Below are 18,486 nucleotides of genomic sequence, written 5' to 3' on the forward strand. Positions count from 1 at the left end.
GGAAAAGCGGCCCGGGAAAGGCGGGTGTTTAAACTCTGGGTTCACTTACGTAAAATGTATAACGGGAGAGGGTGGGGGAGCACAGTGAGTTCGTTTTTGTGTGAAGCCATATGGGTCAGGTGGAAGCCCAGTCACGTGGCTGGCATGTGTCACTGGTGCTGCTGGGCCAGCGTGGTGCTGCTGCGATGTGTCGTCTCTTTACAGAGCAGGTTGGGGGAGCCTCCTGAAGTTTCTAGGCAACTGGAGTCCAGTTTTAGCTCAGTCTGGGAAACCTCATGCTTTATTCAAAAATACAGAGATACAGCTTTCCGTTTAGTCGACTAGTTTTTACAAGAAATAATCTGAAAGAGTTTATACTTTGAAGTATAAATTAAATTATTTTAAAATTTCAGTCCAGGGTTGTATCATATTGAATGAAAAAGCACTACCGTTGGTCTAAACGCGTGTAACAGACAGAATTCAGTTTTATTTTACTGGAGGACACCACACGTGTATGACAGAATCCAGTACTTACAACAAATCTGTCTCAAACACAGGGAGGTGTGTGGTAGGATTAATTACAGTGATTTCTAGTTTGATTACTTCACTAAAAATGCTTTATTTTTGGAGTGAATTTTATAGCCATTTTGACAAGCCAGTGAAATGTTTTCCTTTTACTATATAATTGTGATTCAGAGGCTATGTTGCTATTACTTAAGTGTCTACCTAACTGTAAGTTAGGACTTTATTAAAACTCTACATTTGGGAATTCCCTGGTAGTCCAGTGTTAGGACTCAGTGCTTTCACTGCTGAGGGCCTGGGTTCGCTCCCTGGTTGGAAAACTAAGATCCCACAAGCTACGTGGTGTGGCCTAAATAAATAAATAAAACTGCATAGGGGCTTCCCTGGTGGCGCAGTGGTTGAGAGTCTGCCTGCCGATGCAGGGGACACGGGTTCGTGCCCCGGTCCGGGAAGCTCCCACGTGCCGTGGAGCGGCTGGGCCCGTGAGCCACGGCCGCTGAGCCTGCACGTCCGGAGCCTGTGGTCCGCAATGGGAGAGGCCGCAACAGTGAGAGACCCGCGTACCGCAAAAAAAAAACAACAAACCTACATTAAATTGGTGTGCAGCACTGGATTTCTAATTAAATTATTACTTTATCTGACTGCCCACACATATAAAATATTTTCAGAATAATTTTGGCCACTGTTTTGCTGTGCAGTGAAAGTTGAAGACTAGAAGCAGGATCATAAATGTCAGTAGTTAATGTTTTTGGCCTTGAGCGTGCTTGCATCACGTGTGTCTTGTCATTTAGGTTCATGCCATCCCTCTGCGTTCCTCGTGGGTCATGACATGCGCATATGCCCCTTCTGGCAACTATGTGGCCTGCGGTGGCCTGGATAACATTTGCTCCATTTACAATCTGAAAACTCGTGAAGGGAATGTACGTGTGAGTCGTGAACTGGCTGGACATACAGGTACATGTTCTCATCAGTAACCTCAAAGTTTATACGCTGTGTGCCTTGCATGAGTTACATGCTATGGACGCTCACCCCTTCTCAACAATTATTTAATGAGATTGGCTGCATCAATGGCCAGATGTACTCTTAAATGAAATCAAACACGGGCCTTGATATTCCTTTATCAGTAAGAAGCCTTTGGATATAAGTCGCTGTAGTGGCTGTTGTCAAGGATCTTGGGAACGTAGGTCGCTCCGCAGCAGCTGGACGCAGTTCGAGGCGTTACCTCCTCCTGAACCTCCTTCCATCCTGAGTGCGTTTCCAGAAGGGTTCCTAATCTAGACATGCGCGAGCGTGCACGTGTCTCCCTGTGCGCGCACACACGTACTTGTCCACATATCGAGACACCCTTACTGATCTCTTAGCACCCTTCATAATGACTGGCATTCTTGTTGCACAGGAAGCAGAACAGAGTCCTCAGGCTCAGTGCTTTTGAACGTAGCCAGCTCTATGCGTTGGGGGTGGTGTGTTATTTTGGCTCCTGTTTGCTTTGGGGTTGCTTCCTTCTTTAACTTTCTATCTTCTTAAAGTAGAAACTTAGATCTTCCTACTTTTTCAAATATAAATTACCCTCTAAGCGTGGCTTTAACTGTATTATCATTCAGTGGGAAACATTTTTAATACCCTTTTGATAACTTGTTATTGGTTTCTAATCAAATGCCATTATGTTCAGAGAAGACGTTCTGTACCAGTTCAGTTTTTCACATTTATGGAGACTTGCTTCCGGTGGAGCGGGTGGTCTGAGGATGACACGCCGCACGCGCCTGGGAGTCCAGGCTGTGGGGCAGGTTCTCAGCGTGTTCGTCAAAGCAGGACTTTGACACTGTTCACAGCTGTTGGTAGAAGGCTCTGTTGGTAGAAGGCATGTTCATGACTGTCGTACGTTCCTGATGAAGTGACCCTCTTTCTCAGAACCTTCTGTGTTGGCAAGTCGGCTTTATCTGATGTTGACGTAGCTGCTCCAGCCGTCTTAGTCCGACTGTTTGCATGGTGTATTTCTTCCCATCCACTTAACTGTATTTATAAACAGAGCCCCTTAGAGACAGCACACACTTGGTTCTTTCTTTTTATCCACTCTAAGTGTCTGCCTTTCGAATAGTATGGGGTTCTGTTTCATGCAGTGTGGGTGCAGTGGGATTTGGCTCTCTCGCTTTATGATGTGCTCTCCTTTGCTGCCTTCTTTTGGGTTACTTGATGTTTTAGAATTCTATTTTAGTTTTATCTGTTGGCTTTTCTGGTTACCTCCAAAAAAGGGTTATGTAGGGATTGCAGTGTACATTCATAATTTTTCACGGTGCACTCAGAGTTATACTGTATCCATTTAAATGAAATACAAGAATCTTGTGGCCGTAAATGCCCATTTTCTGCCCTTCCTCGTTCTTTATGAAGTTTTGTAGGCGTTGCGTCTCCACGTGTTATAAGCCCCACGATATATTGTTCTGTTTGTTTCCTCTAAGTGTTCGTAGCCACTTGAAGAAGTTTGAATCGCCTTTTACCTTCACTCAAATCTTTACCATCACGTCCTGAACACGTGAGCTTTTTTCGGGGTCCCTTCAGCCTGATGAACTTGCTTTACCGTTTCTTACTGTGAGTGCAGGTCTCCTAGCAGCGAATTCTGTCTCTTTTCATTTATCTGAAAATGTCGATTATCCTTCATTCTTGAAGAAGTTTTTGCTGGATGGATTTAATTCTGGGTTGGTATTATTTTCTTTCAGCACTCTTAAGATTTGTCTTTGTTTTTTTGACAGTTTGTGATGTGCCTTGGAGTGACTTTCTTTGTTTATTGTGCTTCAGCGCCTTGAATTTGTAAAGTTTTGTCTTTCACTAAATTTGGGAAATATTAGAAATCCATTTCCTGTTCTTTGTTCTCTTTTTGTACTCCAGTGGGTGCATGTTCGCATCGTCTCTTAGGTCCCTATGGTTCTGTTCTTGTTTATTCCGTCTCCCGCTTCCCCAGAGCTGTCCTCCAGTACACGTGACTTCTGTCACCTCCAGTGTGTTGTTAAGACTACCCAGCAAGCCGTATATGCCAGATGTTCTGTTTCTCAGTTCTAGAATTCGTTTGCTTTTTTAAAACAATCGTTCTTATTTTCCTGCTGACGTTTCCTGTTTATTTGTGACGAGCATATTTAGGATCCTTGGGCAGAGTTCCAAGAGCTGGCTTTAAAATTCTTACCTGCCAGTTCCAGCAGCTAATCCCTTGAGGTTTGGTCTTGGTGGCTCTTTCCTCTCGAATATGGGCGACATTTTCCTGCTTCTTGGTACATCTAGTGATTTTGACTTGTGTCCTGGGCTTTGTGCAGACTCTGTTCCCCTGAAGCCCTGCCATTTCGTTCCGTTGGGAGCAGCCACACAGCCGTGTGGGAGCAGCTGTCCTGCCTGTGTGGTTTGGACGGATGTTGGGGCAGTAGGTGTGTGATTTTTAGGGCCTTCTGTGGCTTTCTCCTTTCCAGGTTTCCTTCTTGCACTTTCCAGTTGTGGTTGACCAGAACCCTATTTACTGGCTGTTCAAGAAGGTTGGGCCATAGATCTGCATCTGAGATGTGGCTGCAAGAGGGGGCCTGCCCTCAGGCACAGGACAAGCAAGCTTGTTGAAAAACAAGCTCACCCAGTGCCTTTCTCTTCTCCCAAGTGCAGGCTCCCCTCCGGTTTGTCTGCTTCTGCTTCCAGTGCTTTCAGGTTTTTGTTTTTATATTTGTCCAGAGCTCGTGGTGGTTTCTGTGGGAAGGTTGCTCCTGGGGGTGGGAACCCCCCTTCTCGGAACCCAGCCTAGGCTGCCTGCCCCATCCTTGTAAACTGGGGGTTCTGTCCAGTGAGCACCCTTCCTAAACCACTTTGCTTATAGCGTTGATGAACTCACAGCACATTGAAAAACACATTCTTACTGTTTATCGATCCCTTATTATCAGATTCAGTGTATGGACTTCCATTTTTAATTAAATCTTTTTAACACTTTATTTGCTGAAACAAAAAAATAAATCTAGTATTAGAATGTTTTCGAAATTTTGTTTCCTTCATGTATCATGAAATTTTACTTCTTTGGGAGTTGAGTGGTGGTGTTTTTTTAAACATCTGGCCTCTTAATTAAGAGTATTTGTGACCTTCTTCAGACATGATACATAATTCAGCTTCAAATCAATAAAGGTTAAAACTTGGTAAATTCAAATAGCCTCACTTTAGTCAGGGGGTAAAGGTGTGAATGGTTAGTGGGTTCAAGATCTGAGGATGTGCGGTCTGCATCTTGTCTCAGTCCTTCTAAGCCTCCGTCTGATGACGTTAGTGCTCATCACTCAGGCATCTCTCTCTGGCCTGAGCCTTAAGTTGGGAGCTCTCTGTTAAGCTATGGTTGGGACATTTTGTCGTAGAGTCTTAGAAACTCAGTTGCGCAGAAAACCCACCTTGGTGCTCTTCTCAGCGGTCTCCCTGAGCCCTCAGATGGTGTCTGATGGAGTGAGGGCGGGAGTCGAGCCTCTGCGCTCAGTTTCAGGAGAGAGGCTCTTGGTGGTCAGTTTTGTGTTGCTGTTGTTTCCAGAAAATACAAGGGCCCATATGGAACAAACAGAAGCTTCCTTCTCTAGAGTTGGCCACCCAGGCTTTGGAAACGCTAGCAATACTTGAGAGAGCAAACATCAGATGGCGTTCTATCTTCTGGTGTTTTGCCTTTTAAGTTTCTATCTTAAGGAGTAAAGGATGCCCTCTGGAAATGGTTAATGGAATGAATTCACAACGATTGAGACGGAACATTTATCATTATTGCTGTTGCTGTGAATATATTACGTATAGAATAAAACTTGCTGAGTGCTCTCTTGGTGAAAATAATAATACAAAGGCATTAGATTGTGTATTTGAGAAATTAGTAATACCCTAAAAGCTCATTCTCCTTTCCTAAACCTCCCATCGCAGTGCAGACACATTTACCCTTTCTGAGATCACCATGGGCAAGAATTGAGCCAGAGGTTTCCTGGGGGTGACATGACTGCCTTGTACTCTTGGCAGAAGCCCTTGCGGTGGCTAAAATTTCGTTTTCAGGGATGATTTGTCCATGCTACCCGGGGCTTGAATGCACGTGAAAGCACAGTGGACGGGCCCCCTGGCCTGTTAGTTGCTTCTTTCCTGACAGGCGCCAGCAGGCCCCGCTCTGGGAGGAAAGACGTGTCCCACAGTTCTGCTTCGGGCCACACTGTGCTGCTCTGCGGCGCCCTGTTCTTTGGCAGTTAGTTAACGTGACAGCAGTTTTAGGCTTTCTGTGGTCACAGTCTGGGAAACTCAGATCCCACTGCTCACTTCCTGACCTCACGGACTGCGCCGCCGGCTCAGCTACCCTCTGGGCTTCCCTCCAGCCGGCTCAGCCCCCCAGCAGCAAGAGCCCCCTCTCCCAGGCTGGCCACGGGTCCTGGCTGTGCCTGCATTCAGCCTGAGAGGATGCGTGAACCTCCGGGTGGACGGATGCACCCAGCCTGCTGCTGGGTGCTTGTCCTTTGGCATCAGCAGTTTCTGGGTTTGTCTCTTTGGGGTGGCGTTTCCTCGCTCGCAGGCCTTCATGTTACTTCGTTGTCTCTCTTTCGTTTTCACGGAGCTGCTCAGAGAACGCACCCTCTGCTCCCGGTCTCCGCTCGCCTGTGCACCTCCGAGCTGATCGGCGGCTTTCCCTCCCCACCCAGCCAGCTGCCCCCGCCTCCCCCAGGTGCTGGCTGGGCGAAGACTGCCAGCGTGATTCACCGTAGAAAGTTGGGAAAGTAACATTTCTTCTTCTGTGTTTTTAACTTCTAATCCCATCCAGAACTGCAGCGTTGTCCTGCAGAGGTGGAGAGGGTTCCGTTGTAAGGTGCGCCGATTTGTCTCTGTCGTCGGTCATTGCAGCAGTTCCCGGCTTGTCACTAGTGCGCGTGTTGTGGCTGTAGATACTGTTCTTGCAGAGGAGTGACTTCTCAGGCCGTAACCGTGTTCTTGGGATGAGTTCCCTTGGCTGCGCTGTTTGGTTCGGGGCAGCACTCGCGGCGGCTCACGTGTCTGTGCACGTTGGTCTTTGGTTTTGCCGTCTGGCTCAGCTGCCTTCTGGATGAGGAGGTAAGCTTGTCTGCCTCTCCGGCCCAGGTTCCCATCAGCGACACCCTGTCATGAGACCGTCCCCCTTCCCTCCCACGGGTCCTTGACCTGAGCGCCTGCCCTGCCTCACTTCAAGCCTCCTCCCCTCTGGACTGCTGCCAGCTCGTCCCCGCGCCAGGCTGTCCCCAGCGCACCTGTGTCCCGCAGCCACTTGTCTCCGTGAGGCCTGGCACCTCCACACTTGGTGCCCACTTTTGTCAGGGTCTGTTTTCCCTGCCCCTCTGGAGGCCTTCGTAAGGCAGCAGCGCCACTGGGCCAGCCACCCTTCTGCTGAGGACACTCACACACTGACACGGCCCCTTCAGGGAATTTGCTCGCTCTTATAGAAGCAAAGACAGTAACTGCCACCGTTCGTTGAGAACTGAAATGTGCAGACAGCTCCGTTCCTCCCGATAATTCTCCAGAATGATCCCAGTTCCTCTGGGAAGCCTGGGGCTCGTGAGCCAGCTCACGGGAACATGCACTGCAGGTTAGCAGCTGCGCTGAGAATCGGGCCTACTCTGAAGCCACTGCCCACCTCCCAGCCAGAACGGCCCCACAGGCTTCCCCGGAGCCCGGGTGCCCCTTCATGGTCCCCGTGCACAGGGGGCGTCAGTGGCCTCCTGGGACACTGGGCTTGTGGGGTCGGCTGCCGAGCCCGCCGGCTGGACGGTCTGGTGTTCATGGTTGGTGAGCTCCCGTCTCAGGTCTGTTGAGTCTTGATGCTCAGTACTTGTTTGTTAACCTAATTTAAAAGCTGGTTCCGGGACTTGCCTGGTGGTCCAGTGGTTAAGACTCCGTGCTCCCAGTGCAGGGGACCTGGGTTTGACCCCTGGTCAGGGAACTAGATCCTGCGTGCCGCAACTAAGACTCGGCACAGCCACATAAATAAATATAAAAAGAAAAGCTGGTTTCCACCTTTTCTTTCTGGGAGGAAAAAAGATTTTTGTAAAAAATATAATATCCACCTGGTTATTGTTTTTTTCCCTCGATGTACAAAATACAGAGACCAAAAAAGTGAGTTATGAGCCAGCAGCTCTGACTTTGTCTAATGAAAAGTAGTATTTGGCTAGGGTTGACCCTTGAACAACACAGGTTTGAACTGTACTGGTGCACTTACGCCTGAGGTTTTTCTCCAAATACAGCACACAGGAGCCCGGGTGGGCAGCGTCCCCGAGGAGACTGAGGAAGCGCTGTCACGAGGGCCGACTCCAAGTTCTCTGCAGATTTCCAGCCTCGAGGAGGCTGGCACCCCCGGCCCCCATGTTGTTCAGGGTCAGCTGTGTATATTTTGAAAGCTCAAACTACAGGAAGTTAGAAAACGAACACCAAAGCCACCCCAGTGCTCTCCACACGCAGTCTCTCAGGTCCCTGAGACGCCCTCGCCCAGGACCAGGCCGGGCTCCGTGTGCTGCCCCGCCCCGCCTCTTCATCTGCATGTGTCTTGGAGTCTTCACAGCATTTGTGGTCCCCAGGGACCATGTGTGGTTTTGTAGATTTGGTCATTTCCCACAGCCTGCCTGGCCCCTGAGGGTCAGCCAGCTGACGTGTGCTGACCATCCGAGGCCCTGAAGAGGCCAGAGCAGGTTGCTAGTGCTCGAGAGCCGAGGCTGTAGCCGGCAGCCTCTGGTCCTTGGGGCGGGAAGCTCGTGGACTCCCTTGGGCTGGACCACCGCCTGCACAAGGTGGGACAGAGGTCATCTGAGGTCGTGTTTCTTCGTGCTGTTGACCTAGGTGTGCCCCTGTATGGCCCTGTGTGAGACCAGGCGGTGCTGCCGTCTCCACGACGCTCCTCCCTGTCTGCTGGGATCCCAAGTCAGACAGGCTAGTGCTGTGATGGCGGGTGTGAGGGTCCCAGGGCTGGTTCCCAGAAGGCTGGCTTGAGCGAGGGTGAGAGTGTGCCAGGAAGTAAGTGCTGTTCTCGGAGCGGAACTTAGGCTGAGACTCAGCGGGAAGAGAGCCCGTGTGGTCCCTGGTGTCCTGTGGACGGGACGTGGCCTCCAGCGAGCACTTGACCACAGGTCCTTGTCTAGGCACGTCGTTGCTGTTTTGAAATGGTTCTCTCTCTGTTTTTTCTATGGGAGACAGTACAGTAATATGTTAGATAAGTGCTTTATTTTCCCAATATTCTTATACTTTACACATCAGCAGCCTTCAGTGGGCCTCCTCTCTGTATTTTGTCTTTGATCTTACTGATTCACACAGCGTCACACGTGGCTCTGGTGTGGATTGGGAAGACCTGGCAGGCATGCTTCTCCCTGGCAAGAGCCCGGCCTGCTGGGGGCAGGAGCTGCTCTGCCACCATCCCCTGGGCCCTCTGGGGGCAGGTGTGCTTACCTTGCACGTGCAGTTCTCAGGGTCACCTACACTAAGACAGAAGCAGCGCTTGTCCTGTAGAAAACAAACCCACCCCCACGCCCCTCCTCCTCTCTGGCTCTGGCCCCTGCAGACCCTCCGTCCCTGCTCCTCCCGACGTGTCCAAAAGGGCAGGGGCGGACAGGTGCACTTGCCTCCCGAGCCTCTTGGGGCGCCGTGCTCACCGGAGTCCAGTCCTGTGGGCCTGGGGCTCTGACTCTTGCCCGGCAGTGCGTGTTGTCCGTGCTGCTTTCTTCCTCTTCGCAGCACACACGGCAGGGGCCGGGGGCGGTGGACGAGGTATTTGTCTCCCTTGCTGTGGACCTTCCCGCCATAGTTGTTCTGCCAACGTGTTCTTCCATTTATAAGATCATAGCGTCGGGGGCTCGAATTCTGGGGCCATCGTGTGGCTCTGTTTTCCAGGTTACCTGTCCTGCTGCCGTTTTCTGGATGACAATCAGATTGTTACCAGCTCTGGAGACACCACCTGGTGAGTACTTGCGCGCCAGACCTGTCCTCGTGCTGCTTGCTTTGGCCCGTAGCTCGAGACGCAGGGGAGTTCTCAGTTAGGCCATTTTAGCTGGAAATGGCCAGGCGGCTTCAGACACACGTGGCAGTGAGTGGTGGGTGGGTTCGTGGTGCGCTGTGCAGATCTGAAGGCTCAGAGTTGGATTTTGAACAGCAAAGAACTGATTTTGAAACTACAGTTTTGCGTGAAATGCCCGCTTTTCTTCCCCCCTGCAGATTTTACCTTTGCAGGCCGTCTTTAGTAGCACCTGGGGGAGCGGGTGTGCTTTAGTCCCTCGCTAAGGTGAGCACCGCCTCACTGTGGACTCCGAGCACAGCTTTAAAAAACTTGCCACTTGTCACAATTTCACGTGAGCTGTATCCAACTAATTAATTTTTAGAGTTTCCCCTTACTTTTGGATAGACCACGTAAAGCTCTGTAATGTTTTCACTCGAAGCACCAAAGCATATCTTTTTAAATCTTTAGGTAGTTGAATCATGTCAGGCTTACACTCTCCTCGTGGGTTATTCTGGTCCTTGGAGGCATGTGGTAGTCAGGAGCCAGCGGGCCGCACAGTGGGCAGGGGTGCCCCGGCCAGGTCCTGTTTCCTGAGGTGTCCTTTATGTATGTCCAGAGGTTCACCGAAGATTTATGGTCTGTCTGGACTGTCAGTTGGGGAAGAATTTCTGTATTAGAAGATACTTTTGAAAGCTTTTTCATTCATGAGGGATGTTCTTCAGACCCTGGGAATGTCTTGCTTCCTTCTGTCATCCCTCAGGCCCTAGCAAGGGGCCCTGCACGCTTGGATTTGGGTGGTTGGGCTGAGCCGGGTTTTCTGCGAGGCTTCCGGTGGCGTTGCTTCTGTGGGTGAAGCACAGAAACAGCACACGCTGTCCTCGCGGCGCTGCTGTGTCTCACCTTTGACTGCCCTCCGTGTAGCCACCCAAGCTGACGGCTGTGGGCCCGAGCTTAGCTCTGCCACCGCTGAGTGACCCCAGTTAAGGGCCGTCATCTCCTCGTCCCAGCCCGTGGGACCCTGGAAGGCATGGAGCTGGCAGCAGCAGGGAGCGCGTTTTCTGTCCAGCCTGGGATGGCAGCCGGGAGCTTCCTGCTGCCCCTCGCTGAGCCCACGCAGGGGGCCGCATGCATCCCTCCTTGACAGGGACTCGGGCTCCCTCTTTTGTTGGTGTTTGAGTTGACGTGGAAATCACAGTTACCGTAAAGCCCGTGGGCGTGTGCTCATCTGTACTGTGTTTGTTCATTGCGTTTATTCGTTTGCTTTGTAACAAACCCTTCTAAACAAAGTCGGATTACAGGTTTTAGAGTTGCCTTAAGTGCAGACGTTTACTGCCGTCCTGGGGGGTTTGAAGGACCGTTTGTCACAGGACTAGTCTCCTGCGCAAGTGGGGTGACCGCTGTCATTGCTCTGCTCCAGTGCCCTGTGGGACATTGAGACCGGCCAGCAGACGACCACGTTCACTGGACACACCGGCGACGTCATGAGCCTTTCGCTCGCCCCGGACACCAGACTGTTTGTCTCTGGTGCTTGCGATGCTTCAGCCAAACTCTGGGACGTGCGAGAAGGGATGTGCCGGCAGACCTTCACCGGCCACGAGTCCGACATCAACGCCATCTGTGTGAGTTGGGGTCCGAGGTGCGGGTCGGGGGCCCTTCGCCGGCCGTTAGCAAGTTAGAGTCCTTCTCTGGAGCCACGGGCTGCATCGTCAAATTTGAAGATGTTTTCAGAATTAGATGGTCTCTCTTTTCTATGCAGATACAGTCAAATTGAAAAACACGCCCTGTGGGAGACTTAGCTGTGACTTGATCTGTCCTTGCTGAGGCCTGGCGTATCTCCCGGCCTTGGGGTGACCAGTGACTGTATCACGCGGCTTCCCCCATCAGGGGACGGGCAGCGCCGCGGCTGAGCCCCTTGGCCCCGCTCTGCGGGGGCGCGCGGGGCGCGGCGGTTGAGGGAGCCTGCCCTTGTCCCCGGCACCGTGACGGGCGGGCCCGGTCTCGCGAGGAGCCGTCCTCCTCGGGTTCGGCCTGGCTGCCAGCAGCCTGCAGGGAGCCCAGCCCGTCAGTGGCGGCCACTCTCCCGCTGCTCCTTTGGGAGGCCGAGTGGGGAGGGGAAGCCGGCTCTGGGGAGCACGAGCACGTTGCGCCACCCCCGTGCGGGGCCCGCAGTCGCTCTGCTGTCGGGCAGTTCACGTTCACAGTACTTCTTTCTGTGCATTTGCGAATCATCTTGGTTCGCTTTCTCTCTCCAGTTCTTTCCAAACGGCAATGCGTTTGCCACTGGCTCGGACGACGCTACCTGCAGGCTGTTCGACCTCCGTGCGGATCAGGAGCTCGTGACTTACTCCCACGACAACATCATCTGCGGGATCACCTCCGTGTCCTTCTCCAGGAGCGGGCGCCTCCTCCTCGCGGGGTACGATGACTTCAACTGCAACGTCTGGGACGCCCTCAAGGCCGACAGGGCAGGTAGGCAGCGGCTGCGCCTGGCCGGCTGAGACGCGAGCTGAGACGTGTGGGCCCGGCAGGGGGACGGGAGGCAGGCCAGTGGCGGCGGGCTCTCGGCCGCACACGGTGGGCAGGAACGGGCCAGCCGCGTGGTCTTCACGGCCCCCCTCCCATCGGGCCTGTTGGAAGCACAGACTGGAGCTCACACGTGAAAGGCAGGCGAGAGGTGTGTCCTTCCCAAGTGCATTAAAACGCAGGTTGTGCAAAAGACGAGAACTTGCAGTGTTGAAGACGGGGGTTCAGGCGCCTGAATGCTCCATGAGCATCAGCTCATGGAGTCTTCAGTGCTGGAGAGGGTGGGGAAGGGAGCGTGGCTCCGAGCCCGTGGCCCCCCGCTCTGGGTGGGTCTGCTTCCCGCTCTGCATTGAGCCCCTCTTGCCTCTCCTGCTCCCCCACGTGCCCCCAGCGCCCGCGGCCTCTGCCCCGACAGTGCCTGCTGACACTCAGAGGAGTGCAGGAGGCGCATGGGGGTGCTCTGAGATGTGGCTCGGATTCCTCTGGAAAAATGTGGAACTTTCTGGCTGATGACTGCTGAGTGTCGACAGGAGGCCCTGCCTGTCTTGGGGGGCGGGGTTCACTCTGTGATATCCCAAAGGCCCTCCCTCAGCGTCCGTCACCAGCCTTCTGTATTCTGTGCTCTGCACCAGGCCCCGGGCATCACAAACAAATGAAGAACAGCCTACAGCCTTCACTGTTGTGCTGTATTTTTGTTGTGCTTTCTGTTGCTTCTTTTAAATAAATTTATTTATTTATTTTTGGCTGTGTTGGGTCTTCGTTGCTGCGCATGGGCTTTCTCTAGCTGCAGCGAGCAGGGGCTGCTCTTCCTTGCGGTGCGCGGGCTTCTCACTGCGGTGGCTTCTCTTGTTGTGGAGCACGGGCTCTAGGCGCGTGGGCTCAGTAGTTGCGGTGCACGGACTTAGTTGGTCTGCGGCATGTGGGATCTTCCCGGACCAGGGCTCGAACCCGTGTCCCCTGCATTGGCAGGCAGATTGTTAACCACTGCGCCACCAGGGAAGCCCCCTGTTCCATTTTTTATTTAAGCATTTTACCGTCGGGAGTGCTCAGGAGTCGGTGCAAGAGGCCCTAGGTTGTTCAGTGTGTGTGTTAGTGCCTTTCAGTTGTGTGTGTTCCTTGTTGTCATGCTGTTATCCACGTGTCTTGATAACAGACACGTTGCCAGATTCTCCAGTGTGTTTTCCTTCTGTGTGAATCCCTCCCGCGGCCGTGGGCACGTCCACCATGGGAGAGGAGCACGCTGACCCTTCCTCGCCTTGGACAAGTGTGGGCATGAGCTTCAGTTTAGTTTCCACTTGACCAGGCTTCCTCTCCTTCCTGGTGCCCTTTCCTCACCACTGAGGCCTGGCAGGGACTGAACCTTGGGGGCTTCTGGGTCTGCTTCAGGGAGTGGCTGGATCCAGGGGTGACCGTGCTGTCATCTGCTCCCAGGGGTCTTGGCCGGGCATGACAACCGCGTCAGCTGCCTGGGGGTGACTGACGACGGGATGGCCGTGGCAACAGGGTCCTGGGACAGCTTCCTCAAGATCTGGAACTAACACCAACAGGTAAGGAGCAGCCCCGTGCCCTCCCTGCTTGTAGCTCTACGTATGACATTGTGGGTCGGGGTTTCTAAGATTAATTTGGATGTAGTTGATCTGGACTTGTGGGCACGTGAGCATTGGTGTCAGCTTGGAGCACTTCCTGTGCCCTCAGCCGCGAGCGGGTGCACCCATCATACTGACTGTGCACCTGCACCAGGGTGTCCGTTTCTCTTCATGTTTCTCTAAACTCTGTTTAAAGCAGCAGGTGGACGCCGCTGTGACTGGAAGACCATTCCAACCTTGGAGCGTTACAGTGATAGCATTTCCAATCCACCCCTACTAACGCGGATGCCCTGCACCCCTCAGAACTTCAAAAGGGCAAGACCTTTTCCCTTCACTTATTGCTGAAACCAAGAGCACAATTCCCATTAAGAGAAGAATCTCTGTGCTGTAAACTAAAACAAATCGTGCATTCCTTCCGGGACCATTGTCTTTGTTTTTCTTTTTTTTGTTTGTTTTTCTTTTTTTTTTTTTTTTTGTCTTGAATGAATTTAAAAGGAAATACTATAATAAAAATGTTAACCAGAAGGTAAACTTGAGTGTAATTGTAAGGCAGACACACTTTTCTACTAGTTTCTTTGAATTCTAGATCAGTGATCCTGTTTTGTGATGTTCATGGCGAACAAGTTGAGGACTTCATCTTGTAATTGATTCTAAGTTTCAGATTGTGTTTGTAACAGGATTTTGCAGACATTCATATTTCCTTCTTAAAATATATTCCTTTCTGTTCAGTAGTTAAACAGAGAAAGAGGGTCTAGTGCAGCCTCTCTGGAATTGTTAATGATGTAAATTTAGTCCCTAGTTTTTTTACTTTTCGTCTCGTGTCACATGATCGTTGTGTGCACACACGGCATAGAAGGGTGATGCTGAGAAGTCAAGGAACAGAGCACGCGCCGTGGACGAACAGTGAACACCAGTTAGGCACCTTTGCTCCCCAACCCGCTCTCTCTACCTTCTCAGTTCAGTTTTTAATCTCACCCTGGGTCTCCTTGTGAAGTTGGAGGGAAGTTTATACAACAGCAACAGCGCGACACTACCCTGTGCCCCACCCTGACCGTCAGGAGCCTCTGCTCTCAAGCGAGGTGCCCGTCCTGTGCTTGGATAGTCAGTCAGTTATTTGTGTATGAAACAATGTACAAATCAATGTTTTGAAAATAATGATCTCAAACTTTCTAAGTTAAATTTTAAAAAATTTGATCGTTTGCCATATCGGGTGGGTTTACTCTTAGAATCGCATGCTGTAGAAATGCTCAAAAGTGCATATAGGACTCAGTCCTTAGATGTTCTCTTTCTTTTCAGAAATAACCTCTTTAAAGCTGTAACCATTGCTCCTCTGTGCACACGCATCGCATCGGAAGCCGTGCAGCCAGCGGCTCTGCACACTCACCTAGCGGGATATTCACTGTTTTCTTTATTCCTTTAAAAACAAGTCCTGTTCCAAACGATTGCTGTTGGAATTGGGGGGTGGGGCGGGGTGGTACAGGGAATGGAGACCCCGGCCTCCCTTTGTGGATTCCTCACAGCCCGGCTCTCCCGTGGAACCAGCCTTTTGCACCGAGGCAGACCATTTTTCTAACATGCAGACGTCCCTGGTTTTGTGCGCGTCCAGTGTGGAGCAGTGGCGTTGGGACGGCGCAGGCCTCCTCCCCGCACCAAGCACTCCCGTAGAGGCAGCAGCGGCTTCTCCATCCTGTGTTTGCACCATCCTGTGTGCCCTGTGCCCTGGACCCGCAAAGAGTGGGACAAGCACCCCCCCCCCCGCCCCGGCCCTACCCCCCTCGGCACCCCTGTAGAGCTCTCTGCACCCTGTCCCTCACCTTTTGTATTTAATTTTAAAGTCAGTGTACTGCAAGGAAGCTGGATGCAAGATAGATCCTATATTCACTGTACTGTTATTTAAGATGTAATAAAGCAGTTTGACATGAGGGATTTTGGCGTGGCTGCTCATTTGTGGGGCTGTTTCGGTGTCTGGGGGGCAGCTGCCCTCCCCTGGCTGCCCCCTCTTCTGCCCATGTGATTTTTTGTCCCCCTCACAGAGAGTCCATGAAAGGAGCGGCCGGTCCTCAGATGGGCCTGCAGAGCAGCAGCATGCCACCAGCCCTGGCCCCCTGTCACCACCCAGACCGTGGTCCTCTTATCCCCCGGCAGCGTGAGTCTCCCGAGTGGCTGTCCGACCTTTCTCTCCTCTCTGAGCCTCTGCCCCTACTGGTGGCCCTCCCCTACTCTTCCCTCCCTAAGATACTAAGGACGTTACTCCAGAGACATACTTCCCTTCAGATGATAGAACAGTTTTCATCTTTGTCCGAATGAAAAGACCTGCATCTTGCAAGAAAAAATGAGCATCTGCCCCACACCCACGAGAAGCAAACACTTCATTGCACGTCAGTGAGGAAGCCTCTCACTCCACCGCTTCCCTGGACCCCAGCCCTGCCTTCTGTGCCTTCGTGCTAAAGGATGTGATTTTCTTTTAGTCCGAAGTATTCTGTGTAAGGTTATGAAAGGTAACTTGGTAATTCCCACGGGTCAGATTCATAAGTAAGTGAAGACTGCTCTCAGCGGGAAGTACTCCCTCCTGAAGCTCCCTTTTCCAATTGTCAGGAAGACACAGGCAGTCGGTCCTCCTGGCCCTGCCCGTGGGGAGGGGTGGGTGGGACTGGCGCGATGGCAGCGGTCTCTCCTACAAGGACCATGGGCGCGGCCTCCCGGCGGTTGACAGCCTGAACAGTGGGTTCGCCCGGTTTCAACCTCCTCCCCCGCATCTCTCTGGAATAAATCTGCTCTTTGCACGTTTTAACGCTGCCAGCTGTCTCAAAATGCCAGAGAGCATCTAAGGTGCTCCCTGGGCTGGCAGCCTGAGTCCTTGGGAGGGAGGGTCTCCTGGGGTCAGGAAGCAAGCCTTTATCCTGGCACAGGGACACATCTGCTGTCGGCCACCCTCAGAGGGGCATGGCGTGGGCACAGGAGCCTCAGCAAGGGCTGGCTAGACTGGTGGGGCCAGGGGAGCTGAGGCTCAGCCCCTCTGCTTGCTGGCCTCGAGGCCGCCCTCCCACCTTCTCAGCAAAGTGGTCACTGAAAATAGGTGTCCGGGGGCACTCAGAGGACAGCCAGGCGGTGGCGTGAAGCGAAGCGCGTTCCGCACTGCGCTGCCCGGCGTGCGCCTCGGATTTCACGCTTGAAGCCTGGGACCCCTCAGCCTCCTGGGCCTGGATGCACCTGGGAAGTGATGATCTCCTTGGCCCACCCTCCTCCAGGGTGCCTGCCCTTCCACCTTCCTTCCTTTGGCCTCCGCCCCTAGCGTCTGAGGTAGCAGCTGGCTCTGGTGAGCACACCTGTTGCAGGTGCAACGTCCACGCTCCGCCAGACCCTCGGCAGCTAGACGTGAACTGGGGCCTTGCGGGGAGCTCTAGGGTCACCTGCACCCCGACGTTGGGTCTCATCGCCTCTTCCAGCACCCAGCGTTCACGTCCACTCGAGGTGTCCACCCCACCCGGCACCAGCACCCATGATGCCTGACCCTTCACGCAGAGCGCACAGCGGGGTCCTCGGCGCCCCCCTGCCCACCCCAGCGGTTCCTCTTCCTCCTAATGTGTGAGAGCAGGAAAAGGCCACCCCACCCACACCACTCTGCTTGTCTCCCCCCAACCATTCCCCACTCCTGGAGTTCGGCCAAATTCTGCCCCTTCACGTCCTCCCTGTGTGATCTGGGGCCAGTTACTTGGCCTCCCTGTGCCTCTGATTCCCCGTGTGAAAACTGCAACAAGAGCACTTGCTCCTAGACACCTTGTGAGAGTTTGGCGAGTCTCACGTCTGTGAGGTGCTAGAGCAGGGAAGGGCTGCTCACGACTTCGCTCTCAGAGACACACACACACACACACACACACACACACACACGACTTCGCTCTCAGAGACACACACACACACACACGACTTCGCTCTCAGAGACACACACACACACACACACGACTTCGCTCTCAGAGACACACACACGACTTCGCTCTCAGAGACACACACACACACACACACACACACACACACACACGCGCGCGCGCGCGCGCGCTCCCGCCGCCCGCCAGGTTCCCTCGGGCTAGCTACCCTCTGGCAGCCCTCTTCCTGGATTTCAGCAGGCCGTGCCCCCGCCCGAACACCTGGAGGGTTTGTTCCCTGCAGTATTGTGCGCCTGGCACTTAGTGGCCCGGCAAGAAGAGGGGCTGCCCGATCCCAAAGCCAGCCCAACCAGGAGACCGCCAAGTCCGTGATTCCGGACACTGGCCCCTGGGGAGGGCTGGGAAAAGTGGGACAGAAGGGGCCGGACTTGTCCAGGGCATGCTGGCTGGAGGCCAGAACTGGGGAAGGTGGCCTCTGGATAGCCTGAGACACTCCCTGTCCACAGGGAGCCTCGGTGCCTCCCGGCCACACCTGTCACCCAGGCCCCTGGCCACTTCCTTTTTTGGGTGCTGGGAAGCCTCCCTCTACCCCATTCCCCTCCAGCAGGCACAGCTGAGGCCTACTTCCCCAAGAGCTGGGAGCAGAACCCCAAAGAGGAAAACCCTTTCCACACCCTGCACCCCAAATCCAAGGGCACCTCCCTTCCTGAATGAGTCCAGCTTTGGAGAGGCAGCCCTATCCACTGCATCCTCTGTGGTCCCCCATCTTTCAGCCCTCAGAAGAGTAGGAGTCCAGGTTTTGGGGGGTCTAAAGCTTAAACAGTAGGGGAGCCATGTTTAAGAAAAAGAACACAAAGAAACAAATACCAAATTAAGAGAGTCCTGCACCCCTGGCACTGGGAAAGTTTACACCTCTGGCCTTTCCTGAACACAGACCCTCTGAAGCAGACCCGGCATCGTCTGCCCATCCCACTGCCCACGTTGGCCTGACTGGCACCCATCCCCCACCCCCACGCCCGCCTGCATCCCTGCT

The 18,486-nt window shown here is 53.1% G+C and overlaps 1 protein-coding gene across 4 annotated transcripts in view; it reads left to right on the forward strand.

The window, feature by feature from the left end:
* The window catches only part of GNB1 (G protein subunit beta 1), a 92,211-nt gene extending 76,713 nt beyond the window's left edge, over window positions 1–15,498 (forward strand). For 2 of the 4 annotated variants that reach the window (XM_019942331.3, XM_019942328.3), the window contains 6 exons: window positions 1,293–1,455; window positions 9,361–9,427; window positions 10,881–11,082; window positions 11,716–11,932; window positions 13,418–13,533; window positions 13,772–15,498. In XM_019942331.3, coding sequence (XP_019797890.1) covers window positions 1,293–1,455; window positions 9,361–9,427; window positions 10,881–11,082; window positions 11,716–11,932; window positions 13,418–13,524 — 756 coding nt within the window. In that variant the 3' untranslated portion in view covers window positions 13,525–13,533; window positions 13,772–15,498. Of the gene's footprint in view, window positions 1–1,292; window positions 1,456–9,360; window positions 9,428–10,880; window positions 11,083–11,715; window positions 11,933–13,417; window positions 13,534–13,768 lie in introns of all 4 variants that reach the window. The other 2 variants (XM_019942329.3, XM_033845013.2) reach the window with 2 other exon arrangements.
* Window positions 15,499–18,486: the final 2,988 nt, after the last annotated feature.

Source organism: Tursiops truncatus, chromosome 1 (genome assembly GCF_011762595.2).
Source record: "Tursiops truncatus isolate mTurTru1 chromosome 1, mTurTru1.mat.Y, whole genome shotgun sequence".
NCBI lineage: Eukaryota > Metazoa > Chordata > Mammalia > Artiodactyla > Delphinidae > Tursiops > Tursiops truncatus.